The 11068-nt window shown below is 46.2% G+C and overlaps 1 protein-coding gene across 1 annotated transcript; it reads left to right on the forward strand.

The window, feature by feature from the left end:
- The first annotated feature begins 940 nt into the window (after positions 1-940).
- Positions 941-10707, forward strand: RAP2C (RAP2C, member of RAS oncogene family). Its single transcript, XM_064426675.1, has 3 exons — positions 941-1488; positions 3200-3519; positions 8227-10707. The coding sequence occupies exons 1-2, from the start codon at positions 1216-1218 to the stop codon at positions 3476-3478; spliced, it is 552 nt and encodes a 183-aa protein (XP_064282745.1). The 5' UTR covers positions 941-1215; the 3' UTR covers positions 3479-3519; positions 8227-10707.
- The last annotated feature ends 361 nt before the right edge of the window (positions 10708-11068 follow it).

The raw sequence follows: 11068 nt of genomic DNA on the forward strand, positions 1-11068 counted from the left end.
CCCGGCCCAGCTCAGCCCGGCCCAGCCCAGCCGGGTAACTCCGGCCGCTCCTGGGGATGTTCACGAACAGGGAAAGCGCGGGGCAGCCGGGCAGGGAGGCTCGGGCAGCTGTGGCAGTGCTAAAGCACCTCCAGGTAGAGGCATCAACTTCGGCAGAATGACGGGGTGGTTTGCCTTGGGAAGGACTTTTTAAAGGCGATCTGGTTCCAGCCCTGCCATGGACGCTCCAGGGATCGGGGCAGCGCCTCTGCCCAGCCTGTGCTAGGGCATCACCACCCTGACAGCAAACATTTTATTCCTAATACCCAATCTAAACCTACAGTCTCGGTCTGAACCCATTCATTCCCCCTTTCCTGTCACTACATGTTTTTTGTAAACAGTGCCTCTCCTTCTTTCCTGTAAATTCCCTTCAGGCACTGGAAGGGGCAGTTAGGTCACCCCGAAGCTTTCTGATCTCCAGGCTGAACAATCACAATTTTCCCAGCCTTTCTTCCATTAGAGGTGCTCCGTCCCTCTGATAACCTGGTGTCCCTCTTTGTCGCCAGCCCAGCGGGCTTCGTGGGACGAAGAACCGCGGTGCCGGTGTCACGGCCCGGGTCTCCTCCCCCGCAGGGAGCTAAGAGGAGTTTGCTATGGAGCTTGTTGAAGTGATCGAGTGCGGAGCAGGGGCTCGCGGAGGGACAACGCGCCCCTCGCAGAGCCGCCCTCTGAGGGGCCGCGGCCGCCATGCCAGGGCCGCCATGTTGGGGGGCCGGGCAGCGACAGTGCCTCGGTGCCACGCTCAAACCCGTCCCCCGCCACAGCGCGCGTGCCTCGGTGCCACACTCAAACCCGTCCCCCGTCACAGCGCGGGTGCCTCGGTGCCACACTCAAACCCGCCCCCCGGGGCGCGGCCCGGGCGGGCCGTGACGCAGCACGCCGGAAGCGAGCGGCCGCCGACGGGGCGGCGCCGCCTGCGGTGCCTCAGCAAAAGCCTTCCGGGTGGGGCGGCCCTGGCGGGCGGGTCCCGCGGCGGCGGCGATGGCGGGAGCGCGGCGGTGAGGCAGCGCAGCGGGGCCGGGCCGCGCCGGGCGCTCACCGGGGTCTCGCTTCCCCCCAGGACGCCGCGGGAGCAGCGGGGCCTCGCCCTTCACGGGAGGCGGGCCGGGGCTATGCGAGGGCCGCGGTGCCGCCTGCGCTAGGCCCGGGCCCGGCGGGAGCGGCGAGCGGGGCCCGATGCGGGAGTACAAGGTGGTGGTGCTGGGCAGCGGGGGGGTGGGGAAGTCCGCCCTGACGGTGCAGTTCGTCACCGGGACCTTCATCGAGAAGTACGACCCCACCATCGAGGACTTCTACCGCAAGGAGATCGAGGTGGACTCGTCGCCCTCGGTGCTGGAGATCCTGGACACGGCGGGCACCGAGCAGTTCGCCTCCATGCGCGACCTCTACATCAAGAACGGGCAGGGATTCATCCTCGTCTACAGCCTGGTCAACCAGCAGTCCTTCCAGGTAACCTGGCCCGGGGTCCCGTCCTCGGATGGAGCCGGCCCTGGCCCGGGGAAGTTTGAGGGGTAGCCACGTGTGCGTGGAGGCGCTTTATGTCTCCGAAGGGCCAGAAGTGTAAATGGCCAGCTTGGGAGCGCGTTTGCCAGCCCTGCTTCCTGCTGGAAAACTGCTTGGTTTGCAGGTACTTATCAGGGTGCCACCATTGTTAAATCCCACGCAGTGCTGGAGAACAATGACTAGCTCCCACTTCCCCAGCCGAAATCTCCTGGCAATCCCCTTTTGTGAAGAAATCACTCGATATTAAAGCCGAGACTTCCCCTTCCAGCCCCCTCTCCTTCCTAAAAGGCATGTTTCTGCAGTTGCTCTTGAAGAGAGTCTCATTGTTCTGCAGTTGTGAGTTGTTAAGTGAGCTGCTATTTTCCGCTCCCTGCCCCCAAAATATATTCCTGTCCAGCACGAGCTCGATGCTCTCACAGCGTAGGTGGAGTACTGGAGAGCACAACTAGCTACACACGATCATTTGTGGCTCTGGATTTGATTTCTACTATTAAAACCCTCCAAAAAAATGAAATGCCTCAGCTAGTAACTGGTCTAGGCTGCCTGTAGGAACCGGGCTTTGTTTTTGGGCAGTAAGTGGGTTCAGCAGCACCCGGTGCAGCGCAGGGATTTGCAGCTCCTGCCTTGGCTTGGGCTGCCGAGCTGGGTGTGTTCCAGCTGCTTGGCCAGACCTCGCACACCCCCACTGTTTGCTCCTGCTGAAGGCTGAGCTTTATCTCAGCCGAGGCCTCGAAACAACCCCGGGCGAGCTGAAGACGTGCTTATCTTTGGAAAACAACAGCAGTGGCATTGGGATGCTGCTGCTCTCATTTTCACTGATTTTTGGGTTCCGGCGAGCCCTCATTATTTGAGGAATGGATGTGCAGCGATCCACCTTGTTAATATTTAATTATTCCCGTCTGTCTGTAGTGTTTGCTCTGAAGGCTGTAGGTGTAAACCTCTCTGCAGTTCTTTACACAGGGGTGACTTCAAACGCTGCGATTGCTTTGTCTCAGAACTATGCAAGAATTTGTAGTACTGATAGCAACTTAAAACACTCAGGGGGCAGAGGAGGCTGACTCAGACTTTCAAGTCTAAACGCCCCGTGTCGCTCAGACTTGAATAAATGCATCTCTAGGTAATAAAATCTCTTTACAGCATCTAATTTGGTTACTTACATGTGATTAAATGTGTTCACAATGAATTATTCTAAGCATTCCAGGACCGAGAAGGCTTTATTTAAATTGATGGCTTTCTCAAGCTGTAAACTAAGCACAAACTTCCTAAATGGCTGTGTAATGGCATGCCCCTGCTAGGGTTACAGGTCCTTAGACTTGAGACAGCTTCTTCAGAAAGCTGAGACCAGCCTTCAGAGCAGCAATGCCGGCCCTCCTGTGGCTGAACCGACTGTCTGAGAGCACAGCAGTCACTTTCTGTTTGTAAAGGCACATAAATTCTATGAAATGTGTATCCTTTTATATAAAAGGAGAAGTAACTTAGTGGTAGGTAGTGAATTTTCTCTGAATTCTAGATCTGCGTGCCTAGGAGTTTAAAAAGTCTTCTGATGTATTTTTAACGTTCAGCTGCACGTGAGGGCTCCTAAAATGTGTTTCTGCAGTGGTTGTGTAGCAGCTCCATGTGATTCCCTGCCTGTACTAACCGTGGATTGTTTGACCAGGACATCAAGCCCATGAGGGACCAGATTGTCCGGGTGAAGAGATACGAGAAAGTCCCTCTGATCCTGGTGGGGAATAAGGTGGATCTGGAGTCGGAGAGGGAAGTCTTGTCTGCAGAAGGCAGAGCCCTGGCTCAGGAGTGGGGCTGCCCCTTCATGGAGACGTCAGCCAAGAGCAAAACAATGGTGGATGAACTGTTTGCTGAGATCGTCAGGCAAATGAACTATGCCTCCCTGCCTGAAAAACAAGATCAGTGTTGTACAACTTGCATCGTCCAGTGAGAGATATCGAGAAAAACCTCAACCATGGCCATACAGAGCAGGTTGGTGGAACAGTCATAACTAACTGAGGAGCCTAAACATGGTGTTTCAGTAAGAGATAAAGGGACAGGGAGTCTGACATGAGGCAGCCTTCCTCCAGGAGAGATGGGAGCTTGTGCACATGGTTGAGTCAAATGGACTTTTGTATTACCTCAGTAGGGTTAGTCAGGGAATGCTGCATTTGCTTGCAGTAATTTTACAATGACACAAAGTGAATGATCTAATCTGCACCTATTTTGACTGTCAGTGCTGTATTTGATGCTGTGTTATTCTGCATAAGTGCTTTGTGATGTTGCAGTGGGTTTATTCTTGTAGCTGGTATCTGAATTATTTTCCAGTAATGGGAGTTACCTTGGACTTCAGTGGGATTATTGTGACCAAGTTTCCCAGTAGTTTTACTGAGAAGACTTTGAGCTTGTTTAAGAGAAATAAAGTTCTGTAGCACAGAAATTGACAGTACCCTTCTGCCTTATCAGTGGAACAAGTTTCTCTTGCAAGGGAACCACCCTGAGTGGTGAGAAGTGGCTCGAAGCCCACATGTGATAGTCAAGGGTGTGCACAAAGTGCTCTTCATCTCCAGTCTCCAGGGCAGAGAACACACTGTAAAATGGCTTCCCAGTGCACAACTCTCCTTTCCCAGTGACTCACAAGAGGTGTGATGGGAGTCCAGTGTTCAGAGGACTCTCTGTAAGGCTTCCCCTCTGTCAGGTGTTGCTTTAAGTTTAATTTTTTTCCCTCCAGGACAGCTGCCTTTGGCCTCTCACATGTGTGGTCTTTTCATCATCTTTTTCCTCCTGACTGTGCACGGGCCTGTTCCTCCCTGATGTGCATTCCCATGAGGTGGTTCTGAGCCCCCACCTCTGCTGGTTCCCCTGTGGCTGTTGCAGGTCTTGTTGCACCTCTGGCTGGGATCCATGGCTGCAGAGCCCCGTTGGTGTGCTCTGTGTGCAGCCAGCTGGTCCCTCAGACCTCCAGTTGTCTGTTGGGCCTTCACAAACAACTCGTGATCTCCGAGAGCAAGTGCAGGAATCAGGGAGGATGTGGAAACTCAGGGGAAGGAACTGCCCCTCCTGACAGCTGCACTGCTTGGGGCTCAGACTCCCACTGCCATGTCAGTAACTTGCTTAACTCAAAGGAGCTTTTTGTGTCTGAGTGACAACAGGGAAAATAGGTTATTGCTGGAAGCTTTGGACCATGTATCCTCTTTAATCTTCAGTGCAAGGTCAGAGTGAAGTCTCAAAGCTTCTCTTTGAGATTGTTATCAAGTGCTTTGTAAATATCAAGTTTTAGGTGCTCCTGGCCCTAGCACTGTCATGCTACAGATAATACATTATGTTTTTATCTCCAGTTCTGTGAAATTAGTCAGGGCTGCTGTCACTGTGTAAGTTTGAGATTTGCTTGTTGAAAGGTGAGGGAGCTTGTTGTTTTGGAGCAGAGGAAAATACAAATAAAGTTTTTCATTGTACATTAATCACACCTGCAGAGTCTATGGAGTTCTAGACAGTAATTTCTTAGATTAATTTCTTCCTTTTTTTTTTTAATTGAGTGCTGCAGGGGTAATATCCTGAATTGTTGCAGCTATTTCTAAGGCAGCTTCACAAACAAGATAACATGGACTAGAAGTGTCATGCCAAAGGATATGGCAATCCCCTGGGTTACTAATGGTTCATCTTGTGCAGCTTACTGTCTTAAACTCTGGCAAAATCAGGCATTTCATCCTTGAAATCTAGAGTTCTGAAATTGATTGCTTCTAAGGGAGGCTTTGTAACCTGTCTGCTTCTGGATTTAGCACTAAGTAGCACATCTAATCTCAAAGGTGAAATTGAGGAAGAGGCACAGCCACATGTTATTCCTTTGAATGATAACTTTTACCTAGATTTGGTGGCTTCCTAAGTGTGTTCTTGCTCCAGAACATCTGTATTCTTATGTCTTTGTGAGGTCTTGAGACAGGGGATCTGAGCTTTTGTGATAGAGATTTCCTCTCCTTCCTCCTGCCTGGCTTAGACAATCACCCCAAGCCTTTAGCAGCAAACTGCTTCCTTGCTTCTGGGGAATGCTGTCTCTGCCTGGTGTAGTCTCATCACTTGTGCCAAACAAGCTTTTCCTTCCTCATCCATTTCCTATTCAGTCCAGTTCTCACCACGTCTGGAACTTTTATTACTCATTCTGGCTTTTCACAGGCTTTGTGTTCTGTATTAACACTTTTGGGGTACTTTCCTCTTCCTGGCTCCCAGTCTATCCTTATTCTTTGATTGAATAGATGGAGGATCTCATTAACTTTATCAGAAGCCTTTGCTGCTTGATAATTTCTGTCTGATGTGCTCTGGTAGGAGAGGTGCTGATGGTGTCTTGTGATAGCTCTAATCAGCTTTGTGATCCTGCTTATCTGTGATCCAGGAAACAATTGCTGCTTGTCAGACCTCCTAGGTAAATTGAAATTGGGGAAGTAGAACCACCTGTCTGAAAATCTGTGGCTTGAACTACAGCTGTGTCCTGGGATCATCATCTCTGGGTTCTGTACCCTGTGTCCAGGAGGAGTCCTGGGTGTGTCAGCTCACAGAGCAGTGCATACAGCAGTTTGTGTTCCTGCAGTTCTGGTGCAGAAACCCAGGAGGGGTGGAGGTGGATTTTTTTTTTCTGGGCCTAGCTCTGCCTGAGGCTGTTCCAGTGTCAGTTTTAACTCTCAGGTACCACTTAACCTCTTTTTGGTGCTGATACTTCAGCCTGTCTGTCAGCTATGATGTGTAGGTTCTTTCCTGACATTTTTGAGAAGCATTTGCTAAACTGTTGTTCCAGTCAGCTGCCTTGGCTGAGATGGAGGATGGAACATAACTGCACAGTCAGGATAACCCTTGGTTCCTTCTAAAAATGTGTGTTGTTCTCACATCCTGTTTCCCACCTCCTCTTTTGTGTTTCTGCAGTGGTCTTCTGTCGTTTTGCTCTTGTATTCAGAGATGGGAGAGTTCCAGGACCTGCTTTGTGTTCCTTGCTCCAGTATTTCTCTTGAGTTTTCAGTGTGACACTCTTGTATTTAGAATCTTCTTTAAAGTATGGTACCTGGTGCAGTGCTTGTGCACTAAAGTCTTTCTGATAATAGGATTGGTAACACCTTAAAGGTTGGGATGGAAGACTGATTCTGATTAGTGGTTTCTGTCCCCTGTGTTCATGAGTAACTGGTATTAGCAAGTCTGAAGGAGGAGTATTCCTCTCTAGGAATAAAAACTGAAAGTGTACTCTATTCTGGTCTGTGTGGCTGTGCAACACAGACACCTTTATTACACTGTATTGTGTAACTTCCCCTTCTCTCCTGCCTGCTCACAGAAGAGACCAGAGAGTGGTGTAAAGTATCACAGGCAAATGAAGCCTGATGAGGTGTCCTGTAGTGTTCATTTTAGTAACTAAACACAAATGCAAAGATGACAAATCTGGACTGGGAGGTCCCTAAGCTGCAAATGCAAGGATGATGAAAGGCATGTGGAGGAAAACATCATTACTTCATTTTTCTGTTCTTACTATTCCCAGCAATTCTTTGCTGGCCACGTTATTGAATGCTGGGTTTAGATGAAGTTTTTAGGGTGGCTCTAACTCTGGTAGGATGAGGAGCTACACTGGAAATGGTTTGCCTCTTCTGTGCTCTGAGCAAAGATCAAACATCTGTTAAGCAGGTCTAATCCATCCCCATTAGAAGCTAAATGTTGGTTTGCTGCTTTTGACAGTACAGGGACTCTCTCTGTCTACAACTTATGCACCAGCAGCAGTGTGTGGGGTGGGAGTGATCTCACCAGACTGGGAGAGAATTGGTGTTGGTTGGAAAACATAGAACCCAGCAAGAAAAACCTGGCTGTTGGCTCTTGAGGGCAGGAGTGCTGCTCCTGAGTGTTGACCACTTGTTAGGCAAGAAGGGGAGCCCTGGCCATGTCCTTGCACTCTGTGGTGATAGACTGAGAGCAAATCAACAGCTGAAAAGAAACAGTGCAGTAGGAAACATAATGTCCTGACTCATTTGGAGAAATTCAGGAATTGAGAAGGTTCCTCAGAATCCCTGGGAAGTCATGGATCAAGCTAGAGTGAAGTACTTGCACATAACTATGACAGGTTTCTACAGACTTTGAGCATCTAAGACTTAGGATATCTCTGCAGATAAATTCTGGGAGCTACAAGCCAGTTATCTGAAATACAAAGATGGTTTGGTCACATTGGTAATAGTTGGTGTGCTTGACTGAGGATGGTGGGGTACAGCTCTGTCCCTGCTGAGGCTGTCTGAATGCTGAGGGGCTTTTTTAGAGTCATTTAGAGGGTGTGATTGCTGAGAACACAGGTGTCAAAACTGAGTTAGCTGGCTCACCTGCCTGTTCCCAGCACTTGTGCTAAAAGCCATTACTGTATGTTACTGGGTATTACACATACACTGGCTCCTGCCTTGGTGCATCTGTACAAGAGAATTTAAACTTCCTGGCTTTTTCAGATCTTTAGATGCAATTTCCTATCCCACAGCAGCTGTTAGAAAGTGAACAGCAATAGGTTGTTACCTGCTTGCCTCTTATATTACCAGAGCTAGTGGAGCATTTGGGGATGCTGCTGTGGAAAACAGTGCTTTGGAGCTCAGGATGGAAAACTGGCCCTTCCAGGCAGGGGAGGAGCCGTGCTCACTGTGGATATGTCTTGAATTTGGCTTTCATGAGGTTTTTGTTTTATTTTTTTAATTGCAGATAAAACTCAGAGGAAACTTGCACAGATGCTGCTTTGGAGAACTTTCAGCCCAGGTTGCAGAGCTGAGCCTTGGTAAACCTGTCTCTATTACAGCACATTGCCATACATCTAAGTGCATAAGGTTGGTGGCCTCCAGGATCCACACACCTTAATCAGAATGCTTAGCATGTTTACCATAAGTTTTAAAATCTGTTCTTTATCTATCAGTCCTTTTATAGCTTTCTAAGTTCATATAATGGCTAATATGCAAGAGTTCATTTTTAATATTTTAATTGATTTCTTTAATCAATTCTGAATTTGTATTTATTAAATACTTAAACTCAGTATTACCTACTCAATGCCTTTTAAAAGAAGAGAGTTTTAATGGAGAATAAGTTGAGCCTTAAACAAATGGTTACTTCTGTATATTACCTCGCATCAGTGCTTATTTCTATTTGCAAGGTTTTCTCCTACAATGTAGTTGGTCATTCTTTGAGACTTTTTGTTTACGTGTGACAGTGTCATGGAAAGATACTGAAGGCACTGTGTTGTATGGATGTAATATCCCTTTTCGTGGCAAATGCAGCTGTGACAATGTGTTTGTAACTGGTCTGATTTGACAGTAGGGATTACTTGGAATGGCATGGAAAGTCTCCAGCTGATGTTGCTCTCAATCTCGGGTTTCTTAATTGAACATGACCATTGTAGCATTGAAAAACAGCAGCACACTTTTCCTTCTACTGAGTTTCTAAACTTGTTTGTTTACAAATTGCTTCTCTATGCCTTTGAAAAGGGATAATGTATCCTTCAAAACGGGCTCTATGCCTCCTCTGTCAGCTCAGCTTTGCCTGGCACAGTAAGAGACATCTAGTAGACCTCTGCATATGTAAATCTAATGCAAATATGATCACTTTACATTTTATAGTTTCTAATATTTGTCTTTCTGAATAATATTTTAAAGCAATATTTGTTCAAATTTTTCTTGCACTGTCACAAATTGCTTTTTGGTTTGGTTTTTTTTCCCCAATAAACAAGTTTAATATTAGAGACAAGTTGGTGTAACAAGGGGAAAAGCACCAGGTTTCAGTGATACTAACTGCAAGCGTGCTTTAAACAGCCATTGCCTTCCTTATTGTTTACCTGATCAACATTTTCTCTGAATACTTGAAAATTTTAACAATAACACAGGTATAAAGAGCAGAATGAAAATGTACAAAGAACAGACAAAATCTTTTTGTTCACCTCTATTAACGTGTTGCATACATGAGAGCTTTTTCTAGCAGTGGTTTAAAATGTGTAATTTTTTTTGCAGAAATTTAATAACTGCAGCTCACCTACTGCACCAAAGTTCTAGGTTTTTAGGAGCCCAGCTTTAGTCATTTGAACATGCTTCTAGAAATGTACATTCTTTCCCTGTAATAGCTAAATATCTATGAGAAAAGCTCCAGTAAAAGCAGTGATGGATATATGAGGTTAAGCAGTTGAAAACTCACAAATTGTATTGTGGATGATGGCATTTAAAACAATAAAAGATCACCGGTACAGTATCTCAATATTAATGTGTTTTATTGGTAATAATGCAGGCTGACTTTACAATATTAGCAGAAATAAAGATTCTGTGTCTACATTCAGTGTTGAATTTGAATCCTGAAAAGAAGAGGACAGGATTTCTGCCTGGTTATTAAAACACCTGATTCTTTTTCTGTGGGGTTACTTGAAATTTTTTTTTCCTGTTTGTACAAACTTTATAAACAGGCTGAGGCTAATACTTAGGTTTGCACTTTAATATCAGAATTAAACCAAACCTTGTATTCAAACTAGATTTTTTTTAAGTGATGGTTGTTGATCTTTTTTGTAGGTTGTAAGGAAGTAATAGGATATGAAAGTAATTCATAAAGATCCTAGTTTTCCTTTGTCTAAGAAGGAAAAAGTTGGTTGATATTGATCAGTGGTTCATTCCTATGGGTAGTTTTCAAAGCAGTGTTCATTTTCATTGACCTCAGCAAAAAAAAAAAAAAAAGAAAAAAAAAACACAAAAAAAACAAACAAATGAAAAAAAACCTTAAACTTGAACTAGCTTAGAGTGACAGGACTGGGAAAATGAAAGATGGTTTCTTCAGCACACTTTGGGGGGAAAAAGGGACCAAAAGTTTATTTAGGCTTCCTCAATAGTTTGCATGTGAAGTTGCTTATTAGAGTAAGAGGCTAATAATAAATGCAATATGTATTGTCTTTACTATGGCATCTGTTTAGGAGTTGTTCAAATCACTGCAGTAGGGCTCTACAAATAAAAATGTAACCTAACATCTTGTATCTAATGTACTGTATCTTTATCAGTGATAGGTGAAATCTGGAATAACAAGTGCAAAAATGGAACAATTACCTATAATGCTTTGTAAAAAGTTTTTTCCAGTAGAATTCATTCTTGTCATTTTGTAAGACAACCCTACAGTCCACCTGTTTGTAACTTTTTTAATAAAATAGATACCTGTATTACCAAACCGGGGTGAGTAGTCTGTGTTCAGTTTCTTCTGGAGTGGGCTGCACTGACAAGCTGCTGCTGCTTTTTGTTTTGTGGGTTGTTTTTGAGGTTCTGGTTTTATTCTAAATGCAGTAACCACATCTGAATTGTCTTGAGGGAGTCCTGGTGTGGGGAGCAGGGTGTACAGGTGTGCCCCAGCTGGGTGTAGAGCTCAATGTTGGAGCTCAGAGCAGAGAGAAGGGGAGCAAGGGCTGTGCATCCTCTTCCTGTGCCAGGCAGGCACTCCCTGAGCTGGGGGCAGTTCAGAGCAGCCCCCTCACAGGCCAGTGTGGTGGAGCTTTGTTCAAAAGAAATCTCTGTTTGTCTTGTGTAACATTCTT

Source organism: Passer domesticus, chromosome 7 (assembly GCF_036417665.1).
Source record: "Passer domesticus isolate bPasDom1 chromosome 7, bPasDom1.hap1, whole genome shotgun sequence".
Lineage (NCBI taxonomy): Eukaryota > Metazoa > Chordata > Aves > Passeriformes > Passeridae > Passer > Passer domesticus.

Bases quoted from the DNA above. Each gene is read 5' to 3' on its own strand.
- RAP2C (XM_064426675.1), top strand. From the start codon at position 1,216: ATGCGGGAGTACAAGGTGGTGGTGCTGGGCAGCGGGGGGGTGGGGAAG. The intron at 1,489-3,199 runs GTAACCTGGCCC...TTGTTTGACCAG, and splicing joins TCAACCAGCAGTCCTTCCAG to GACATCAAGCCCATGAGGGA.